At 43.3% G+C, this 24,173-nt stretch overlaps 1 protein-coding gene across 2 annotated transcripts in view; it reads left to right on the forward strand.

The window, feature by feature from the left end:
* Positions 1-470: 470 nt before the first annotated feature.
* PLCD3 (phospholipase C delta 3) overlaps positions 471-24,173 on the forward strand; it is an 85,395-nt gene continuing 61,692 nt past the window's right edge. The window contains exons 1-2 of one of the 2 annotated variants that reach the window (XM_072111206.1): positions 471-546; positions 1,962-2,032. In XM_072111206.1, coding sequence (XP_071967307.1) covers positions 491-546; positions 1,962-2,032 — 127 coding nt within the window. In that variant the 5' untranslated portion in view covers positions 471-490. Of the gene's footprint in view, positions 547-1,961; positions 2,033-23,319; positions 23,641-24,173 lie in introns of those variants that run through there. The other variant, XM_072111205.1, reaches the window with a different exon arrangement.

The raw sequence follows: 24,173 nt of genomic DNA on the forward strand, positions 1-24,173 counted from the left end.
TACTGGGTGCTCCATATTTATTGTGTACTTCGAGATGACTACAGGGGCTGAGTGACTAATCACTATTGACTACCAAGATTCTGTGGCTATTGTCTACTGTGGGTTCTGTGACTATTGGCTACCGGAGGCTTCATGAATATTAGCTACTGGAGGCTCTGTGAATGTTTGGCTAACAAAAAGGACTATTTCTGTATGATGCAGCCAAAGTACAGTGATACACACATACACTCTTCCAGTGCTTTAAAATAGTCTTTTTATAACACAATTCATGAAAAATGGTCAAATCCAATTTTTTATAAATTAGCTATTTCTTGTGCTTACTGTTCAGTACAACCCCTCCTTCTTTTTGTATGGGGAGCACAAGATTCACACACATGTGTCAATGCCACCGCTGGAGGATAATTGTTTTTCAATAGAGCTGTCTAGTCAGCACATTCCCTATAGTCAGTGTGTGAAACACTACAGAGACCTCCTAACTCTAGACTCAGAAATGGACACGGTGAAGCAAGATAGGCCGCAGTGGAGGAGACGGGGTGAATCTCCAAGGTGGGTCAGATGAGGGTGAATCTTCAAGGTGGAACACATCAGGGTGAATCTTCAAGGTGGATCACATCAGGGTGAATGTCCAAGGTGGATCACATCAGGGTGAATCACCAAGGTGGATGAGATCAGGGTGAATCTCCAAGGTGGATTAGATCAGGGTGAATTTTCAACGTTGGTCAGATCAGGGTGAATTTTCAAGATGGGTCAGATCAGGGTGAATCTCCAAGGTGGATGACATCATGCTGAATCTACAAGGTAGGTCATATTGGGGGGACTGTTTCCTTACAATGTTAACCACAGAACACACATTACTTTGGTAATAATTATGATGGGTTAATTTGTAAGTGTAGAAATAATGTCAGCAGCATCCATCCACCCTTATAGTTTTCAAGTCAATACACAGATCTGTATTTTTAATGTTTCAGTCGCTCCTTTTTCTGTAGTGTGGCGTCCTGCTGGTTGGAGGAGGCGGCATTTTTCTACAAACTGATGTATTGGCAAAGCAATGTGTTTGCTGTGGTTTGCATCCTCATATGAATTTTAGTAGGGCAACCATACAACACAGCACAGCACCACCATCAGTAATACGCAATGCCGACTTTATTTTTGGTTGTCTCCTATACTAGGACTTGGAATACAATATCTTATACTATAAAGGATGGTGGTTGTAGCATGATTATATATTACTTTTGGGGAACTATAGGAAGTGAACTCTTATCGTAACTACTCATAGAAAGGCTTCTTGTGATTTCTCTTTATGAGCAAAAGAATGTACATTCTCTAGTTAAAAGTAGTGAAAAATCTTAATTGAATGATTAAGTGATGCTATCACACCCTCTAGCTTCATTTTGTTACCATGCATTTGCATGGTTGAAGAGTCAATAAAACAGCTTAGGAAAAGACATGGTTTTACAGTAATTTAGTTGCTGATTTTGAAAGTGAATATTCTTTACTTACATGAACCACAATGAATAAATCCCACAGGAATACATGGGCTTATATTGCACAAATCTTGCCTGTGTTAATAATTTACACACTAACCCACCAATAAAAATAACACAAAAATAATAATGGATATTAGATAGATACTACATTATAGTGTATTACAAGGTTAGACAGACCCCTGAGGAAGTCGCAGGCTTGCGAAGTAACGCAGTAAAAGCAGTAATGTTAATTATTAAAAATGGTAATTGGTATTAAAAAATGGAAACCTGACATTAGGTGAAAATCTGAAATCCTGATGACAGTTTTTTTTTAAATAATTATTTGTACTTGGTAAATACACTCTTGGAAGGTAGGATCTAGGTGTGGAAGATGTATGTAAAAGAATTTGTTTTATTTGTGCAGCTTTTTCTATTAACAGTTTACTTCTTTTTTTAAAATTATTATTATTATTATTATTATTATTATTATTATAGCCTGGAAAATGAGAACGGGAACTTGTCTATGTTATCGTCCTTTTCTGCATGGATTGCTGTGACACAAATAGGTGAGTTCGTGTCAAATTCCCTCAATAGGCATGATCTGTTTGTATCTGCTTACTTCTCTTTATGAACCCCTTATATCTGTGTGGCACATTAACGACTGAGCTATCTTCTACAAGGGATACATTTTATTTTTCTGTAACTAGAGCTCTATGGGGTCTTTTTTTTTTTTTCAGGACAAAATTTCGTTTTTTATTAGCACAATTGCATTTGTGGGCAAACCCCTTTAACGTTTGTTCAGCTGATTGAACTTTTATTAACACTTTCTGTACAGTGTTTTTAACGACCTGGCCCTTTTTAGTTTTTTCACTTCCATTTTTCACTCCCCATCTTCAAAAATCTATAACTTTTTTATTTTTCCACATAAAGAGCTCTGTGACGGCTTATTTTTTGCGCAACAAATTGCATTTCAAAGTGACGGTATTTAATACTCCATGCCGTGTACTGGGAAGCGGCAAAAAAATTCCAAATGCAGAGAAAATGGTGAAAAAACGCATTTGCAACATTTTCTTGTTGGCTTGGATTTTACAGCTTTCACTGAGCGCCGCAAATGACATGTCTACTTTATTCTTTGGGTTGTTGTGATTACGGGGATACCAAATTTGTATAGGTTTTATAATGTTTTCATACATTTACAAAAATTAAAACCTCCTGTACAAAATGTTTTTTTTTAATTTTGCCATCTTCTGGCGCCAATTACTTTTTCATACTTTGATGTACGGAGCTGTGGGCGGTGTCATTTTTTGCGACTTTTAATGGCGTTTTCATTGCTATAATTTTTAAGGACTGTTTGATCTTTTGATAACTTTTTATAGATTTTTTTTATATTTTTCAAATTGGCAAAAAAGTGCTATTTTCCGCTACGGGGTAAAACGCAGTGAAAAATCGTTATTATATTTTGCCCGCTGCGATACCGAATGTGTTTATGATTTTACGGTTTATTTATATTTATATCAGTTCTAGGGAAAGGGGGGCGATTTGAATTTTAAGTTTTTTTTTTATTATAATGTTTTTAAAAAAAAATGTTTTTAATTTTTACTTTTACTATTTTTCAGACTCCCTAGGGTACATTAACCCTAGGTTGTCTGATCGATCCTATCATATACTGCCATACTACATGTGCTGATAACACATTGTAATGAATGAGTTAAACCGAAGTAGCCTCTGGTCTTCAGAAGACCCGAGGCTACCTTGGTGATGGATCGACGCTCCCCGATGACATCAAGGGGAGCGACGATCCGTGACATGATGGCTTCCGGCGCCATTGACGGCGGTGATCATCGGGAAAACACCCGCAATATGCAGCAAAGACTTACCGGCTATGAAGAGGGCTCGGCCCGCAAGCCCTCTCCATGCACCGGGATCCTGTCATACAAGGGGACACAGAGATAAAATCATTTGCTATCCTTTATATAATGCACTTCATCAAATTGCATTTGATTGCACTAAATGCACTGCAGGATGTCAGGATCGGAGGTAGTGGATCCTCTGGACGATGACTTAAGCCGACACCTAGGACCAGAGTTTAGGTGGTACTGGTTTTCACCAGAGCCCGCCGCTCTGGTTGGACTTGCTGCGGCATGGTACAACAGGGTACCACAGGCGCGACTTTGTCTGCGGTGGCAGCCAAGGTGTAGTACAGGATCGTCAGGCAAACTCGTGGTCGGGGACAGGCAGGAGGTCGAGACAGGCAGCAAAGGATCAGAGTCGGAGACGTAGCAGTAGGTCCGGACAGGCAGCACGGAATCGGAGTCAGAAATGTAATCGAGGTCAGGATAATCGCAAAATGTATGAAACGAAGCTTTCTCTCAGGCATAGAAGCACAAAGATCCGACATAGGTCACAGGAAGGGGCAGGAATGTATCTTGGCAGGTGGCCAGCCAGCGCCAATTATCGGAGCGATGGCCCTTTAAATCTTACATAAAAGATGGAGTGGGATCTATTTGTGCTCTGTTTTGTGGCATGGCCGCTCAGCTTCCTATGGAGAGGGTAGGGGTGAGCAGCGATCACTCTTCCCTGGCTTGCGTCTCACTGCCAACTGCAACTGCTACGGCAGTGTACATGTAGCCTAAAGATACATTCAAACAAATGTATACCCGCCAGGCTGCATACATTTGCCACGGTGGAGAGGAGGAGTGGTGACACCTCCCCTCTCCTTCGTGATTCATGGTGCACGGTGCCGTAACATGGGTAAAGACAGGACATGCTCCGAGCGCCCATTGCCGTCTATGGGGGACATATGTATAGCTGCAAGCTTGAATACAGCCTTGGAACCAATAAACATACATTTAACCCCTTTCATTTCTTCTACTTCTTCAATATTGTGCTACATAATTTCATGAGAGGGGAGGTAAAGTACAGTAGAGGATGTGGAGGGCTCACATAATGCTTGTATTGATTAAAAAATGTATAATTTTTGTAAAATCGTCTAACAAAACGCCTGCTGACCTGGTTACTTGTAACCCAAACCTTGGGTTACGAGTAACCTGGTCAGCAAGCGTTTTTCAAGACCATCTTGCATTTTATTTTGTCAGTCTTCATTATATTTATTGTTACATTTCCTAAGCAATGTATCCCCTATTGAAAGTCTGATCAAGGAGGTTCCAATTGCCATTTGCCTACTATGAGGCAGCCAGCAGATGGAACCCCTGCAATCAAACATTTACGATACAATGCAACTTTAACTTTATTGATATCCTGGGGGGGGGATCTTTTATGCACAGTGTCCAGGCTAACGGTTACAGTTAACAGTTGCTTACGCTACATTTGTTACAATACAATTGCGTACAATTTTATATTTCATTACGTGTATGGGGCTGCTTATTTGTTGCTTGCTTGCTTAATGTTACTAGCTACATAAATACATAGTTCAAGATCCTCAGAACTATAAATACATGTCTTTATGAACTCTTTCTTCAATTTCCAACATTCTACAATTTCACACTATTTTGACACTATAGAGCAGTGATGGCTAACCTATGGCACTGGTGCCAGAGGTGGCACTCAGAGCCCTTTCTGTGGGCACTCAGGCCATCACCAGAGATGACTTCAGGTATCTACCTGTAGTCCCAGACAGCCCAGGACTTGCTGTTTTAAAGTGACAGCTGTACCTGGGACTATTTTCTGCTTTATTGGTGTCCTCAGGGTGCTGGTATCAATGAAAACTGTGACAGAGAAGAGTATAAATCACAAATTAAATTTCTGTGTTGGCAGTTTGCGATAAATAAGTGGGTCTTTGTTGTAGTTTGGGCACTCAGTCTCTAAAAGGTTCGCCATCACTGCTATAGAGTCTGTGGAACTTCAGTGGTTATTAGGACTTCTTCAGGCAAGTGTGGTATTTTAAAGATCTATATCAGAGCCACCAAATCTCACCATGGATTGCTAGCAGTATTGTACCAATATGTTAGAAAGTTTAGGTCAGGAGACCAGATCACATAAGCTGCAAAAACAAGAGTAAAGTGCAGATGGCCGTCTGCAATACAGAGGCTATGTATGAGTGTAGAGAGAGAAAGAAAATGCATCAACAGCAGACGGAAGGAGGGAAGGGTAATGTTGCACTTTTTGTATGAGAAAGTAGTTTATAGAGAAAAGTAACTACAACAAGTTGTGCTGTGGGAAAAGGGGATCACATATGAATCGGCTTTAGTGCCCAAGGGAGAAGATAACTTTTATGATCCCAATGGTGCGCCACAGGTTGGCAGATACTTCTTGTGTGTTTTTATTCCTAATGCTTTCTTCATATAATCTGAAAATTCCTGAAAATTACTTCCAACATCTGCATTTGCAATTATATCAAAAGTGCACAAGAAGGAGTCCATGCGAGAGAGTGAGCTGTCCAAAAAAGATCATTGTTTAAACATGTTGTTTTGAAGGGTTTGGTTATCGCCTCTCCTATGAACAGTACAAAGGGTCTCCCTCCTGGTCAGTGCCCTACCCTGCTCAGTCATTTGCCCCCTGTATGAGGTTGTAAGGGTGAGATTGAATCTCTTTGTATACATCTGTTATTAGACCTTTTACAGGGATCGGCAGAGAGGACGATGAACATCTGAAAAATAAATTAGATGGATTGTGTTTCCTGTTAACCTCACACAGGAGAATCTGGGGCTTTAAAAGTATGTTTATAGCTTAGGATACAGGCCTTCTGCATGCTTTAGGACGTAGATTGAGTTTTGAGGATGCAGTACTGAGAATTACCTATATGTTATCATTATTATAAAATAACATGCAGTATAGTTAAAATGGAACTATGTTTGTGTTAAAGGGGTTTGCCGATGAAAGAAGGTTCTCAAATTTTAATTCCCAAGTGAAGTTTACACAATAAAGATCATTTTAACCCCCTTACTTTCAGTTATACTCTGTTTTAGTGCTGTTTAAGCTCCTATAACTTAGTGGTGGTCAGTGTAAAAAGTGTCTCTAAGCAGACACATTGGGGCAGATTTACTTACCTGGTCCGTTCGCGATCCAGCGGCACGTTCTCTGCGGTGGATTCGGGTCCGGCCGGGATTCATCAAGGTAGTTCCTCCACCGTCCACAAGGTGGCGCTGCTGCGCTGAAAAGCATCCGGATGCCCTGAAATTCACCGACCCGGACCAAGTGAAGGTAAGCGCGTCCCAAGCGACACATTTTCCGTTTTTAAATGCGGCGGTTTTTTCGAATACGTCGGGTTTTCGTTCGGCCACGCCCCCCGATTTCCGTTGCGCGCATGCCGGCGCCGATGCGCCACAATCCGATCGTGTGCGCCAAAATCCCGGGGCAATACAGGGAAAAATCGGCGCAAATCGGAAATATTCGGGTAACACGTCGGGAAAACGCGAATCGGGCCCTTAGTAAATGACCCCCATTATGATCCCTCTGGTTCTGTGAAATGCTGTGTACTAACAATGTGCTAAGAGTTTCAGGGTTCAGGTTTTATGTTCAATTTTATTTAGCTTCTGAACATTGTACTAGTATCTGACACATAGCAAAAGAGAGATGAGACCGAGATGATGAGATCCATGAGATGGATATAAAACACACTGATACTCTCATCTCTGCATACTGACCTATAACACGCAGAGTCAGCTCTATGCCTCGTTTCCCGGATAAAGATCTTATCTTGCATGTATAGTAAGTCCCTATACACAGATGTTTGTTGGCAGGAAGATTCAGCTGATTGGACATGAGTTGGACAGAATTATACCTGCCGTATAAGGTCTCTCACCTGATTATTTATATTAGAGCAGAAATCAAGCCTTGGGTTGATTATAACTGCATGTAGAGCTTGAAGACATGATTGCGAAGGGCACAGATGTTATGAAAGGAACAAAACAAATTTCCTCTCCACTGAATATTCCAAAATTCTTAAATGGCAGATGTTTAAAACATTAATCTAATCAATAGATTAAGGTGCAGGGCCTTGCTAAAAAGCAGATATGTGCAGATTGTGAAGGGAGAAGCTCAAACACGGCAATCCACCAATCCGGACTTTATGGCTAGTGACCAGAAAACAGTATATTTTTCACTTCCTTGGACAATGAGACTGATCAGGCTTCAGAAAAACTGGAATGGAACAAAGTATGGAGATATTCTTGATGGAAACCTGATCCAGTGCTCTGAACCTCACACTGGGCTTAACAGAGTTAAGACAAGAAACATGTGGCCTAAGGAAACCCTGTGAATGGCCCAGTTAGGGCGCGTTCACACGGTGCGTTTTGGTTGCGTTTTGAAACTTATTAGAACAGCTGAGGAGAGATTTGCCTGTTTACATTATCATTAACACCTGGGTTAAAAAAATGCATCATAAATGCAAGTTTTAACAATAATGTAACTAGGCAAATCGCCTCTTCTCAGCTGTTCTAATGCGTATCAAAGCGCAACCAAAACGCACCGTGTTAACGCGCTATTAGAGTATTAATTCAAACCCTATCAAACTTCACCCAAAGTAGCTGAAAATGGTTGTCTGTCTTTGGTCCTCATATAACCTTACAAAGCTTGAAAAAGGGAAAACTAAAATAATTCATTTGTTTTCTGCATATCCAGAGAAGAAAGCAGAAAATGTATGCATTATTATAGTTTTCCCTATAGATTTCTGTAGAGATTGTCGCACTATGTCATCATGGTATTTTGAGTGCAGAATAATGGTGGAAAATGTAAATTATTTTTTGTTTAGCACAAATCTACAATATATCACAATGTGAAAAAAGTATGAAAGTTTCTGAAGAATTTCCAAACTCATTGTAGAAATGATTATAGATGAACAAATCGAATTGGACGAAGGGGAATTTGATTCAAACTTCTGTCACATATTTGAATTTCTAGCAATTTGTGGTAAGAAAATCTTTACTCTGCTAGTACACGTTTGCAAGTGAAAGTAAAAAAACCTGGAAACCGTTTGTCACCACATGGTGTCTTGTTGTAATAATCCCTTTCTATAAGCATTCTAGAAGGAGTTTGGCCTGGCTGCTAACTCCCCTCTTATTTTCTTATGGAAAGGCTATGCTTAATTTTTCACTTCTGCATTTTTGCCACGCTTGCTAAATAAATAATTACAAAATGAAATGAGTCGTGTGTTAGGATATTCTTCTGGTCTTCTACCATTAGTGTATTTTAAACTCTTAGGCCGGCGGCACACGTGGCGTTTTTAACCCGTTTTTGGGCCGTTTTTAAGCAGTCCATTAAAAACCGCATGCGTTTTTTGAAAATGCATTAGTTGTTTCAGTTTTTTGTCTGTTTTCCCCCCAATTATGATAATTATGGTAATTGGGTAAAACTGACAAAACGGGAAAATCTGATGCGTTTTCAAAAACGCCACATATGCTGCCGGCCTTAAGGTGATGTCACACATGGCGTTTTTGGTCTGTTTTTAAACATGCGTTTTAACCCTTTAAGGACGCAGCCATTTTGTAGCTCGAGGCTCAGTCCCATTTTTTGGATTCTCACTTGCGTCGCTTTATATGGTTATAACTTTTGAACACTGTTACTTATCAAAACGATTCTGAGATTGTTTTTTCCTCACATGCTGTGCTTCATTTTAGTGGTAAATGTTGGATGATAAGTTTTGCATTTATTTACAAAAAAAAGAAAAAATGCAGAATTATTTGAAAAATTTGCCATTTTCGAAATTCAAAATCACCGCGTTTTCAGGCAGATAGATTTACCACCTAAATAAATTGCTGAATAACATTTCCCATATGTCTACTTTACATTTTCAGAATTTTTGAAATGTCAGGAAAATGTATTTTGATGTCACGATTATCGATTTTCCGTATTTTCAGAATTGACCATTTTGGGGATAAATACCGTTATGAATGAAATTTTACATATTTAGCATCAAAACCCTATATAACCAACTCATTTTCAAACCTGCACCCCTCAAACTATCAGAAACAGATTTTAGGAAGATCGTTAAGCCCTTGAGATCTTCATAGTATTTGAATCAAAATGCAGGGGAAATTTAGAATGGTCAAATTGTGCCGGTTATATGTTCATTTAGCCCTAAAATTTACACATTTCCAAAAGATTAAAAGAGAAAACCCAACATACAATTTGTTCTGCAATTTCTCCCGAGTACAGAGACCCCCACATGTGGAAATTACTTGTTTTATGGGCGCACAGCGAGGCGTAGAAGGGAAGGAGCACCCTGCAAGTTCCAGGATTTTAGTTTTCTCGTTGCCTCCTTTTGTAGGCTATAAAATTTTCGCTTTTTCGTTATTGGGGCCATGTGATGGAATTTTTTTTGCAGGATGAGAGGCTTTTTCCAGTGTTACCATTTTGGGGTTGGTATCACTTATTGTTGAAAATTTAGGAACTCGTTTTTGAGGGCAGGAGTAGAAAAGCATCAATACTGTACTGTATTTTTGACTTTTTTTTTTCTGTGTTCACCGTTTAGCCTAATAATCATGTTATCTTTATTCTATGGGTCGATATGATTACGGGGATACCAGACTTGAATATATTTTCTTACTTTTTATTAAATCTATAATTTTTACATTGCCGTATTCCAAATGGCATAACATTTTTACTTTTTTGGCTATGGAGCTCGTTGATGGCTTGTTTTTTGCGGGACATGTTGTATTTTGCACCAGTATCATACTGGAGTACATATGTTTTTTTATAGCATTTTTTGTAAGATTGAACAGGTAAAAATTATAATTTTTGTTGGGTTTTTAACAGGTTTTTTTTAACGGCGTTCATCGTACAGGTTCAATAATGATTTACTTTTATTCTATGGGTTGTTATGGACGTGGTGATACTATATATGTGGGTTTTTTGTTATGATTTAGACTTTTTTGGGGTTATATGTCTCTATATGTTATGGGGCTTATGGGCATTTTTAGTGATTTATTACTTTATTTTTTTTATTGAATAACTTTTTTTTTTTTTACTTTTTCGCTTTTTCCACCATGGGACTTGAACAAGCAATCATCTGATTGCTTGTTCATGATAATACTCTGCAACACGCATGTATTGCAGGGTATTAGCAGTGTCAGCCTATTCACATGCATAGGCTGACACTGTGCCAGTAAATGACGTCATAGATGCCATCTTACCGGCACTGCCTGCAGACCGATCGGACCCCAGAGATGCCACAGCAACAATCGGCACCCACCGAAAACGGCTCGGGGTCCGATCGTGGGGGAAAGACCCCCTCAGAGGCATGTTAGATGCCGTGGTCGCGCTGACCGTGGCATTTAACGGGTTACACACCCGTGATCGGAGCCCACTCCGACCACGGGTGTTACACTGGGGTGTCGGTTATATGTTACAGCTGGCAGCCCGTGTTTGCCAATGCCGGTTCGCCTCCGATCCAGAGCCGAGCCGGCATAATCTCCGCGGCGTATATATCTAAGTAAAGTTAAAAACCGGTTTTGTTCGTTTTTTCCAATTATCTTAATAGAAAAACAGGTTGTAAGCAGCCAAACTCAAAACGGACCAAAAACGCCATGTGTGGCATCACCCTTAGTGGTGGACATGACTGGAACCTTTGGAGGTACTTTTTAAAGTGTTTTGTAGGAGATGGGTTTGGAGAAAATGTAGATATTTGTAGAAAGAAACGTGGACTTGTATGTGAAAAACTTTCATTGGTAGTATTTTATTCAGATTGTTTAAAGTCTAGTGCAAATTTTTGTATCCTTAGAACTGTATGTTATTAACACATCCTGTATGATAAATAGGTCTGTTATTTTTCAATTTTTAATTTAATATCTTTAATTGTATATGAATCATGTAACTAAATAAATGGAGATCCGGTATCATTTGAACTTCCTATCGGCGTGAATGTCTTCTTACAAATTAATGTCATTCGAGTCATATCCACATCATGTGATGTAATCTGAAAAGTTTCATAATGTCTTCTGTAAAGGTATGTGGTTTAATGGTAAGATTATCAATGCATTGTTACTAGTATGCTCACATACTGTGCACAGAAACATTCCTAGTTATTCACTTTCTATCCAGTGTCATAGACAGATAGGTTTCTTGGGTTTTCTTGTATTTTAGTAAGATAAAATATATATGTCTGTTATTTGAGGTTCTAGTACTGGGATCTCAACCTTTCGGGTAAACATCCATTGTGGTGACTACAGTTTCAGCTGATGACCATTTTATTACCCTGTCTTAATTTGTTGGTATATACACCCATTATATGTAAAGCGCTGTGTAATATCATGGTGTTATATAAATAAATATTTATTACACTGTCCATACCTCCCAAAATTTGGGCAAAAAAAGTCCCATCCCCTTTTTTCTAAACCACGCCCGACCCACAAACATAGTATAATTAAAACCTGTCTTCCATCTTCCGCCTGTAGCCCTCTGTTCTCCAGCCTCCTCCTGTAGCCTCCTGTACTCCAACGTCCTCCTGTAGCCTCCTGCTGTCGCCATTTGATCACAAGCCTCCTACTGTTGCCCCCTGTCATCCAGCCTCCTTCAGTGGCCCCCTGTCCTCCAGCCTCTTCCTGTCTTTCAGCCTTCTCCTGTAGCCTTATGTCCCCCAGTCTCCTCCTAAAGATTTATTATATTGTCCTTACCTCCTATCTTTTGGAAAGAGTGAAAAAAAGTCCTACCCCTTTTTTTCTAAACCACGCTCTTGCCCCACCCACAAACGTAGTATAATATTTGACCTGTCCTACATCTTCCTCCTGTCCTCCAGCCTCCTGCTGACGTCTTTTGATCTCCAGCCTCCTCCTGTAGCCTCCTGCTGTCGCCATTTGATCACAAGCCTCCTACTACTGCCCCCTGTCGTCCAGCCTCCTCCAGTGGCCCCCTGTCCTCCAGCCTACTCCTGTCTTTCAGCCTTCTGCTGTAGCCTTATGTCCCCCAGCCTCTTCCTAAAGATTTATTATATTGTCCTTACCTCCTAACTTTTGGAAAGAGGCACAAAAAGTCCCACCCCATTTTTTCTAAACCACGCTTTTGCCCCACCCACAATGTAGTATAATTTTGACCTGTCCTCCATCTTCCTTCTGTCCTCCAGCCTCCTGCTGTGTCTTTTGATATCCAGCCTCCACCTGTGGCCCCCAGCCTCCTGATGTCTTTCAGCCTCCTCCAGTAGCCCCCAGTCCTCCAGCTTCCTCCTGTCGTCCAGCTTCCTCCTGTTCTACAAGCTCCTACTGTGGCCTCCTGTCCTCCAGCCTTCTCCTGTGGCCCCCTGTCCTTCAGCCTCCTCCTGTGGCCCCCTATCATCCAGCCTCCTCCTGTGGCCCCCTGTCCGCCAGCCTCCTCCTGTGGCCCCCTATCATCCAGCCTCCTCCTGTGGCCCCAGCTTCCTCCTGTGGCCCCCTCTCCTCCTGTAGCCTCCTATTCTACAGCCTCCTACTGTGGCCCCCTGTCCTCCAGCCTTCTCCTGTGGCCCCCTGTCCTCCAGCCTTCTCCTGTGGCCCCCTGTCCTCCAGCCTCCTCCTGTGGAGCTCTGTCCTCCAGCCCCCCTACTGTAGCCCTTTGGCCTTTAATCTCCTCCTGTGGCCCCATGTCCTCCAGCCTCCTCCTGTAACCCCCTGTCCTCCAGCCTCCTACTCTAGCCTCCGGTCCTCCAGCCTCCTTCTCCTGTCCTCAGGGCTTCTCCTGTCCTCCAGCCTCCTTCTCCTGTCCTCCAGGCTCCTCCTGTTCTCCAGGCTCCTTCTCCTGTCCACCAGGCTCCTTCTGTGGCCTACGGATCTCCAGCTTCCTCCTGTGGCCCCCTGTCCTCCAGTCTCCTCCTGGCCTCCTCCTGTCTTCCAGCCTTCTACTGTAGCATCTGGTCCTCCAGCCTCCTTCTCCTGTCTTCCAAGCTCTTTCTCCTGTCCTCAAGGTTCCTTCTGTGGCCTACTGTTCTCCAACCTCCTTCTGTGGCCCCCTGTCCTCAAACTTTCTGTCCTCCAGTCTCCTCTTGCTCTCCAGCCTTCTCCTGTACCCTCCTGTCCTTCAGCCTCTTTCTGTCCTCCAGCCTCCTCCTCTGCCGTCCTGTCCTTCAGCCTCCTCCTGTGGACTCCTGCCCTCCAGCCTCCTACTCTGGCCCCCTGTCCACAAACCTCCTGTAGCCCTATGTACTCCAGCCCACTCCTGTCATTTGGTCTCCAGCATCCTACTATGGCCCCCTGTCCACTAGCTTCCTCCTGTGGCCCCCTGTCCTCAAACCGTCTGTCCTCCAGCCTCCACCTGTGGCCCCCTTTTCTCCAGCCTCCTTCTGTGCCCTCCTGTCCTCCAGCCTCTTTCTGTCCTCCAGCCTGCTCCTGTGCTCTTCTGTCCTCCAGCCTGCTACTGTAGCCTCTGGCCCTCCAGGCTCCTTCTCCTGTCCTTCAGGCTCCTTCTGTGGCCTACTGTCCGTTTCCCTCCTCCTGTGGCCCCCTGTCCTCCAGCCTCCTCCTGTGGACTCCTGTTCTCCAGCCTTTTCCTGTTGCCCCCTGTCCTCAAACCTACTGTCCTCCAGCCTCCTCCTGTTGCCCCCTGTCCTCCAGCCTCCTGTAGCCTCCGGTTCTCAGCCTCCTTCTGCTCCTGTCCTCCAGTCTCCTCCTGTGGCCCCCTGTCATCAAACATTCTGACCTCCAGCTTCCTACTGTCCTGCTGCCTCTTCCAGTGTCCTCCTGTCCTCCAGCCTCCTACTGTAGCCTTTGGTCCTCCAGCCGCCTCCTCCTGTCCTCCAGGCTCCTCCTGTGGCCTACTGTCCTCCAGCCTTCTCCTGTGGCCTACTGTCCTCCAGCCTTCTCCTGTGGCCTGCTGTCCTCCAGTCTCCTCCTGGCCTCCTCTTGTGGCCCCCTGTCCTCCAGCCTCCTCTAGTCTCCTCCTGGCCTCAAGCCTCCTCCTGGCCTCCAGCCTCCTCCTGGCCTCCAGCCTCCTCCTGTGGCCCCCTGTCCTCCAGCCTCCTCCTGTGGCCCCTGTCCTCCAGCCTTCTCCTGTGGCCCCCTGTCCTCCAGCCTCCTCCTGTGGCCCCCTGTCCTCCAGCCTCCTCCTGTGGCCCCCTGTCCTCCAGCCTCCTCCTGTGGCCCCCTGTCCTCCAGCCTCCTCCTGTGGCCCCCTGTCCTCCAGCCTCCTCCTGTGGCCCCCTGTCCTCCAGCCTCCTCCTGTGGCCCCCTGTCCTCCAGCCTCCTCCTGTGGCCCCCTGTCCTCCAGCCTCCTCCTGTGGCCCCCTGTCCTCCAGCCTCCTCCTGTGGCCCCCTGTCCTCCAGCCTCCTCCTGTGGCCCCCTGTCCTCCAGCCTCCTCCTGTACCCTCCGGTCCTCCAGCCTCCTCCTGTGGCCCCCTGTCCTCCAGCCTCCTCCTGTGGCCCCCTGTCCTCCAGCCTCCTCCTGTGGCCCCCTGTCCTCCAGCCTCCTCCTGTACCCTCCAGTCCTCCAGCCTTCTGCTGTAGCCCTTTGTCCTCTAGCCTCCAGCTACCTTTTGTGGCCCTCTGTCCTCCTGGACTTTACTTACCTTTTCATCGTGTCCCTGCAGTCCTGCCTCCTACTGTTCCCGGGGCTCCGAAGTAACATTGAGAAAGCGGTGGGGCCAGTGACAGTGACTCCTCCCCTCAGATTACCCCGCCCCTTTGTCATCTCGGAGCCCTGGTGATTGGAGGAAGCAGGACTGCGGAGAAACAATGGCAAGGTAAGTAAGGGGTTTTTCTTTAAACAGGAGCTTTGCACCTCTAGTGTGACGGGGCCGAGACCAGGAGGCGGGATATGGCGGGACAGAAAGGGACTCCATGAATCCAGGATGGTTGAGAGATATGTATTGTCCTAATCCTCTGCATGGAGTCTGGTATTATACTCGGCTATTACACAATAGCCTGGGCTTGTGAGCCACACATTTAACTGCCTTTCAGAATCCTGGAAAGTTGGGGTGCACATTTTAGACTGTATCAGCTGTGGGTTAATTAATGCAGTGACTAGCCAGTCAGCTGCTGGGGGCGGCCTCCGGGTGCTTCATAAATGGCTGCTGTTCAGTTTAGGGTGATTTTGTTTGTTCTGTTGACTTCTGCTTGTCCATGGTTTCCTGAGACTTGTGGTACACCTGTTTGACTCCTGTTCTTGACTCTGTGCCACAGCCAATGTTGGAACCCTGCACCTGCCAATGCTGGAACGTTGTATCTTCCAGTGTTCAAACCTTGTATCTGCCATATTCGATAGCCCCGTATTAAGTCCGGTATAGGCCTAGCCAGAGACCTGCATACCTTTAGCCTGTGTCCAGAACTGCACTAGAACTTTGTACTTGAAAAGTAAGATGCCTAATTGTTTCTTTCCTCTGATGGTAGATGTCTGGGAACTGTCATTTGGACCCAGACACATTTCATTATCTGGACACCCTGTTGAAATGAATGGTTACAGCCTCCATTGATCTAAAGAATGCTGCTTACTTTTACCATTCTGATCATCTACATGAGACAAGTAAATCTTTATTTCACCACCCTTTTTACTGTGTGCTGGCAAAGAAGAAGAATGTCAAAATCATGTCTGGAAAATAAAACTAGTATTATTATTAGAAAACTCACCATCTAATATACTCCATCTCAAAGAAGTATGCGATTTCTTCACTCTTCTATGGCTAACACAGTACAAGTCTACACTACTGGCTAAGAAGAGAAACCTTAAGTGCCAAGGAAAAAAAAGTTAGTCAAATCAGGGATTCCCAGCCAGTCTCACGCGCTGGTACTTGCCAGGCTAGGCACATTCAGCTTAACATGGCTGTTGTCAAGATTAAACTTTATTTGCTGCTTTATTTGTAATGTGTGGTGCCTGACATGCCAAAATTTAATGATTCCCCACGCTCCTAAGTAATAACAGGTTACATCAAAGCCCCTCTTCCCGAAGGTCTTAAACAGTGATGCCTGTTAAAAGCACAACATAAACACTGTAGGAACCCCCTAGAGTGAATACAGTTGTGGCCTCTAAAATGAAACATTTAGACCTGTGTTCTGTTTGATTTCATACACTCAGATGCAAATTCAAGCTATACAGTGAGCATGCCATGTACATGAAAATGATATGCATGAGGAAGACAATGCTAATGGCTGTTTTCTCTCCTGCTACATAAAGCTCAGATATCTAATTTCTACATATTTTCTTCAAACGACACAAAAATAATCTTTTGCATCTCCTCATTATCATATTGGAAACACCCCTTTAATCATATTTGGACCATTCATCACCCCACAACAAAGTTTCTTCATAGGAGCAATACACTACAGACCTGGGTTGCTACAGAAGGTCATTACCAAAGAGCAAAAAGTTCTGAAAAAGAATATAGAAATACAGAAGACCCTTATCAACTTCCCTACTCTTCCCCACCACGTTTATGTAGACAAGGGAACTGACACAGGTTTTGCCAGTTACTTTTGTTTCTGATAGGCTCTCTGTGCACTCATATCACTCCCTTGCTGTGCTGTTTGGTCTGGATCATAGAGCTCTGCTCCAGTTATTTCTACGGCCAACACTCTGGCATCACATAAATCACCTGCTCACATTTAGTTCACTGCCTGCTATTGCAGTAAGCTCCTAATAATAATAATTTCTTTATTTATATAGCGCACACAGATTACGCAGCGCTGCACAGAGCTTGCAAAATTGGTTCCTGTCCCCTATGGGGCCCACAATCTAATCAACCTAGCAGTGTGTTTTGGCGTGTGGGAGGTAACTGGAGGAAACACGCGCAAACACAGAGAGAACATACAATCTCTTTGCAGATGTTGCCCTGGACAGGACTTGAGCCCAGGACCCCAGCACTGCAAGGCTGTAGTGCTAACCACTGGGCCACCATGCTGCCCCATCTAGGCATCACATTTTTCCTTATCTCTGTATACTAGTATTTTGACCTTCTGCATGGATTCAGAACTTTTTTTGCCTTGTGATTCTGTACTGCAATTCCCCCTCTATTGTGAACTAGCTTTGGAGACCTTTCCTCTGTGTTTGTTTTGTCTTCAATTTCGTGTTTTGCACTTTGGCGCAGGGTGGGAACATCTTCAAGTTGTCAAGTTTATATTATCAAATATCCTTCTTCCGACACTTACACACACATTACAAAAGCCATGAGCAAAAGTGACCAACCCTGTGCACTGGGGTAAACTATTCCAGTATGTGTATGGCTCCTCACTGTACTGCTGATACACTTGTAAGCACCAGTTTGATCCCTTTATACTTCATATTATGGTGTGGATCAATGATGATATCTTTTGGGTACATGGAGCAGGGGACATCCAATTGCTGTCATAGTTTCAGTAAAAGAAGAGTGAATAAATCAGGCGATACCTTTTTGAGGCTAACTGAGTATATTTGATGGTGAGCTTTCGAGAATACTAGCTCTCTTCGTCAGACATGATATTATACATGAAACAGAAAATTCACAGCATTTTATACACACTAAACAGTGATCATCAAAGGATATTAAAAAAAACTCTAAAACAATAGATTGATAAATACAGGGACATCTTATTTTCGACGGGACGGCAATAAAAACATTAAAAACCTATGAGGCGAGACACAAGATCCCTGGCTCTTATCTGCTTGTGGCCTCCAGGTCAGAGGAAGGAGGTCATGAAGCCATGAATGTTAAAGGAAACCTACCACTTAAAAGTGGTGGTTTATACACATATACATGGCACCAGCTCAGGGTGAGCTGGTGCCAGAGCATATTTTTGTTAGGGGAACAAAGCCCCTATCGCAGAATTATAAGTTATATTAACTTATAACTCGGCACACCGCACTTGGGCACGGCGCACCATGCGCCGGATTCTAAAGTGCTGGAGAGCCGGTGACGTCACCGAGCTCTCCGGCACACGCGCGCCTGCGCAACTTAGCACGGGGAAACAGGCTGTGCTAAGTTGCGCAGCCGCGCATGTTGAATCTCCTCATTAATTTATACTCAAATTCTTTCCTTTCCCTCTGTGTCTTAAAATGTCCCATTAAAATAGTAATCTGCAAGTCTTCCATAGTGTGGTCCTCTCTGGAGAAATGTGCAGCCACTGGGAGATCTTTCCCTTCATTTTTAATATCAGATCTGTGCGAGTTCATACGTTGATGGAGTCTCTGGCCTGTTTCCCCAACATAAAGGCCTGTGGTTGGACAGACCTTTGGAGAGAACGGACAGCCTTTTGGAGGCTAACTGGGTATATTTGATGAGAGGAAAAGGAAAGAATGGGAGTATAAATTAATGAGGAGATATTACCATAAACTTCAGGATATGATGATCAACAACAAAAAGAAAAAGCTCCAAAGACTAAGACAAAAAGTCTCCACCACCAGTCACCAGAGCTGTGATGTGAACCTTTCCTCCTATGAGCCTGACAAACATGAGATGTCAATTTTCTCCAAAGGTCTGTCCTTCTGCCCTGCAAGATTTGTGGACAAAATTAAACTCTGCAATGACATGGAGGAATTCTTCAGAAAAATAAGACCCAGAGAATATTTCCATGACAGAGACTCTCCTCACAGCACAAATTTGGAGACAGGACAGTTCAACAGCAACCCAACAAATCTACCTGGACCCCCAAATCTGGAACCAACTCAACACTGGACACATACATTGACCACTTCAGAAAAAAAGTGAAAACTGAAATCCTGGGGAAAAGAAAGAAACAAGTCAATAACCTAACCCTGCAGGAACAAAGGGCTATTATATCATTGAAAGCAAACCCAGACATCATCATAAAACCTTCTGACAAGGGGGGTGCAATAGTCCTAATGAATACTTCTGACTATATCAAGGAAGCAAACAGACAGCTGTCCAACCCCATTCATTATACGTAAACTTGAAAGTGACCCCACAGAGGCCTACAAGAATCAACTAATTCATATGACCAAGAAGTTTTCAACTGAGATGCAACACAAGGTCAACCTTCTCATCCCAGAGGATCCCAGGCCAGGCTGTTTCTGTATGCTCTCCAAGATACACAAAGATGGTAATCCAGGAAGGCCTATTATTTCTGGCATTGGCACCTTGACGGAAAGTATCTCAGGTTGGGTGGAAAATCTCCTTAAACTCCTGGTCAGAACTACTCCTAGCTACATCCAGGACACTACTGACCTTTTAAGTAAACTCAAGACTGTAGGCCCACTTCCTGATGGTACAATTCTGGCCACCATGCATGTGGAATCTCTATACACTAAAATCCCCCATTAAGATGGAATAGCAGCATGCCGGGCACACATGGAGATGCACAACTTACCAACAGAACTGGTCTCAGATCTTATACAATTTGTGCTCACCCACAACTATTTTTCATTTGGAGAGGATCTGTACCTACAGTGTATGGGAACATCAATGGGTTCAAGGTGTGCACAGTTTCCAATATTTTTATGGTTGAACTGGAAGGTGCTTACTTATCCACATGTACCACAATGATATTCAGATCATCTGGACTGCAGGTGAGGAGGCCCTAATTCAATTCCATGAGGGCTACAACAACTTTCACCCCACCATTAATCTCAAACTAAGCTATTCAGATAAGGAGATACACTTTCTGGATACCACCATACAGATTAAAGACAGCTGCTTAACCACAACAATATTCCATAAACCAACAGACAGAACGGCCTACGTGAGAAATAACAGCTTCCACCCCAAACATACCAGACAATCTATCATATACAGCCAGGCCATACACTACAACCGTATCTGTTCAGACAAGAAAAACATCTCCTGGAGCTCAGGTCTGAATTTCTCCAGTTGGGCTAAAGACCAAAAGTGACTGATAACCAAATAAGTAAAGCAGCAGCCATCAACAAAGATGATTTACTCACATATAAGGAGACCCAACAGGAGGCCAGAGTGCCCCTAGTAGTCACTTACAGCCCACAACTAGAGATCCTACGTCACACTGCCAAGGAACTCCAACCGATTCTGCATAAAGATACAAGACTAAAAGAAATATTTCCAGTCCCTCCTCTCCTGTCCTTCCGGCAACCACCAAACCTGAAACAACTGGTTGTCCGGAGTGCCCTGAGACCTCCATCAGAAAATGGTACCTCATCCTGCCTGCAAAGCAGGTGTAAAACGTGCCAGCACATCCGCACAGGTGATTGGGGTACCTGGTCTTTTTTTGCCCTGAGACCTCCATCAGAAAATGGTACCTCATCCTGCCTGCAAAGCAGGTGTAAAACGTGCCAGCACATCCGCACAGGTGACCAGGTACCCCAATCACCGCAGGTACATCAGATCAAGGGGACCTTTTCCTGCAGGTCCTCTAATGTGGTCTACCTTATTATGTGTCAGCAGTGTCCAACCACAGGCCTTTATGTTGGGGAAAGATGCCAGAAACTCCATCAGCGCATGAACTCGCACGAATCTGATATTAACCCCTTAATGACCGCCCTATCGGGAATCTACGGCGGTCATTAAGGGTACTTCTTCTGATGCGACGCCTTTCTACGGCGCCGCATCAGAAGAAGATTTCGGGACATCGGGTTATTATAGTGCCGGTGTCAGGCTGTGATATCACAGCCCAGACCCGGCACTAACACCCGGGATCGGAAAAACTCCGATCCCGGGTGTTTAACCCCTTACACGCCGCGGTCAAGCATGACCGCGGCGTGCAAGTGTGTCCCCCGTGGATCGGACCCCCCCCGGTGTGCTTACCGGGGGATCCGATCCCTCCTGCCGCTGCCCCGGGTTCCGACGAGTGACCCGGGGCTGTCGGCTCCTCTTCTCGCCGGGTTCTGCCTGCGCGGCATGCTCAGTTACTTTCACTATACACTGCAATACAAGTGTATTGCAGTGTAAAGGCTTGAATAAGCGATCGGATGATCGCTTATTCAAGCCAAAAGGTTGAAAATATGTGAAAGTAAAAAAAAAAAGATTAAATTGTTTTATAATAATAATTAAATAAATAAAATAAAGTCCCATAATCTCCCCAGTTACACATATAATGCAAATACAGTATATAAAACACAAAAACACACAAAAAATGTACATATTTGGTATCACCGCGTCCGTATTAATCTGTACAATAAATCTAAATCAATATTGAACGCGCTCGGGGAACGATGAAAAAAATAACCACGAAAAACTTCCCGTAATATACAATTTTTCATCAAACACTATCACAAAAAATGTTCTAAAAAATGATCAAAAAAAGCTACATTCCCTAATATGATACGACTGAAAAGAACAACTCTTTTTGCAAAAAATAAGCCCTCAACCAGATCTGACAACAGAAAAATACAGAAGTTATGGCCCTAAAAATTTGTCACTAGTAAAAACAATGCGATATTCTCCAATATTGGTTTTGCTCAGGAAAATTGAGCAAAGATAAGAAAAACTATATAAATGAGGTATCACCACAATCGTAGTGAACCAGAGAATAAAGATAAAATATTATTTTTACATTACGGTGAACGGGGGGGGAAAAAAATGCTAAAAATCCAAAATAAAAATTGATGATTTTGTTTGTGTCCCCCTTGAAATAGTTAATAAAATCTCATGAATAAGCTATAGACCCCCTAAATGAATTATCTATACATTGTATCTCATTCCGTAAAAATTAAGCCCTCATATGTTTGCATTACCAAAAAAAAATAAAAATGTATAGGTAGTACAATGTGACAATACAAATCTGCTGTGAATGGCACCTCCATTCATTCTATGCCCGGCCGTGCGCCCGTACAGCAGTCACCACCACATTTGGGGTATCAGTACACTCGGGAGGAATTGGGCATCAAACGTTGCAGTGCGTTTCATCATTTAATTTATTCTGAAAATGTCAGTTTGGCCTAAATGAATGTATGTTCCAAAAAAATTCCATAGTTTCTAAATCGCAGGTCCATATTGTTTTAACCCATGTGAAACACTTAAAGGGTTAATGGACTTAATAGAAGTTGTTTTACATACGTTGAGGGGTGAAGTTTCTATAGTGGGGTAATTTATGGGGTTTTACTATTACTTAGGCCTTACAAAGTCACCTGAAAGCTGAGTTTTCCCTCAAAATGTGAGTTTTGGCAATTTTCATGAAAATGAGAAAAATCGCACCTAAAGTTCTGCACCTCATAACATCCTAGAAAAGTGAGAGGATGCATAAAATATCATCCCAACATAAAGCAGACATTCCGTAAATGTAATTTATCAAGCTTTTTGGGTAGTTTTACTTCCTGTCTGGAAAGCAGAACATTTCAAACTAGGAAAATGAAGAATTTTTACAAACTTTTGCCAAATTTTCACTTTTTTTCAGAACGAATCGCAAAACGTATCACTTAAATTTTATAACTAACATGAAGTACAATGTATCACGAGAAAACATTCTCAAAATCACCGGGATATGTTAAAGCGTTCCGAAGTTATAACCAATTATCGTGAGACATGTCAGATTTGAAAAATCGAGTCTGGTCATTGAGCTGAAAACTAGTGTCGGTGATAAGGGGTTAAAAATGAAAGGAAAGATCCTGTATTTATCAATCTGTTGTTTTAGAGTTTTTTTTTATATCCTTTGATGATCATTGTTTAGTGTGTATAAAATGCTGTGAATTTTCTCTTTCATGCATAACATCATGTCTGACGAAGAGAACTAGTATTCTCGAAAGCTCACCATCAAATATACTCAGTTAGCCTCAAAAAGGTATCGCCTGATTTCTTCACTCTTCTTCTGCTCTCCATGGCTAACACGGTACAAATCTACACTACATAGTTCTAGTAAGTCTCTAATGTACTTATCCTAATATTACATCCCTATCACTTGTGTGTTACATTTTGTCTGTATTTTATATTGTATGGGTTTTATATTTATTTTTGACTTATTTTCTCCCAAGAGGTCTAAGCCCACCCCCACTCTAAAGGGCTTTATCGTGAGTGACTGTGGCAGTGAAATGCGACTCCAGGCAAGGAAGGCCAGCCAGAAACTGGAAATCAGTGCTAAGGAGGAGCAAGGGAAGGAGGCAGGACTGGTGAAGGCTGCTTACACACAAAGGCTCAGGAGACAGACAGGGAGGCAAGGCAAAGTAGAGCAAGGAATATGAACAGTCACAAGTAGGTTACAGAGCTGATTCTAGAAACCGGTACATAGAAGAGACAGCAGTGACGGAGGCTCTTATAGAGTAAGAGGGTGGGCAAATAGAAGGGAGTAGTCAAGGTTGCAATGCCAGGATTCTGGACAACGATATGTGGTGGAAAAGAGAAAAAGTATTCGGTAGAACCTGAAGTGGCTGTGGAGCAGGAGGTACAATGTGCTAGCAGCCCTGGGCTGAGAGCCTTCAAGAAGATGGGTAAGTCTTCTACATTTATGGACATCAACTACTGTAAATCAAAGAGATATGGGTGTTGTAGACATCTCACTGGAGAAGTGCTCGAGGGGGTGTACATCTCACCTAGGTTGCTACGTAGTGTGAGATGGTAAGTCCAGGATTGATCTGTTGCTCAGCAGTATTATGCTGCTGAGTTGTTGTTTAATCTTGCCGGGCCTGGATTTACATGGAGTGGCAGGTAGGTTTGGTAGTGGGACTTGCCACTCCCTCCCCTCGATCCAGTTCGGGTTTTGGATCAGGTGAGCTCTGCTCCTAATCAGCCTGTGAAGGTAAAAGCTTTCCAAAGCTTGCAGGTCTGGGCTATCAGCCAGGAAACAGCCTATGTGGGTTTGGAGGAGCCCTGCATCTTCCTGTCTATGCGGCCGCTGTGTTTACGAGTGTTAGATAGGTGAGACAACCTGTTAGTAAGCGCCCAGACGGGTAGGTCTTTTGTTTGAACTTTTAAAAGCACGGTGTTGCTGTATTTATGTTTGCTGGACTGTTTATGCTAAAAA

Source organism: Engystomops pustulosus, chromosome 6, assembly GCF_040894005.1.
Source record: "Engystomops pustulosus chromosome 6, aEngPut4.maternal, whole genome shotgun sequence".
NCBI lineage: Eukaryota > Metazoa > Chordata > Amphibia > Anura > Leptodactylidae > Engystomops > Engystomops pustulosus.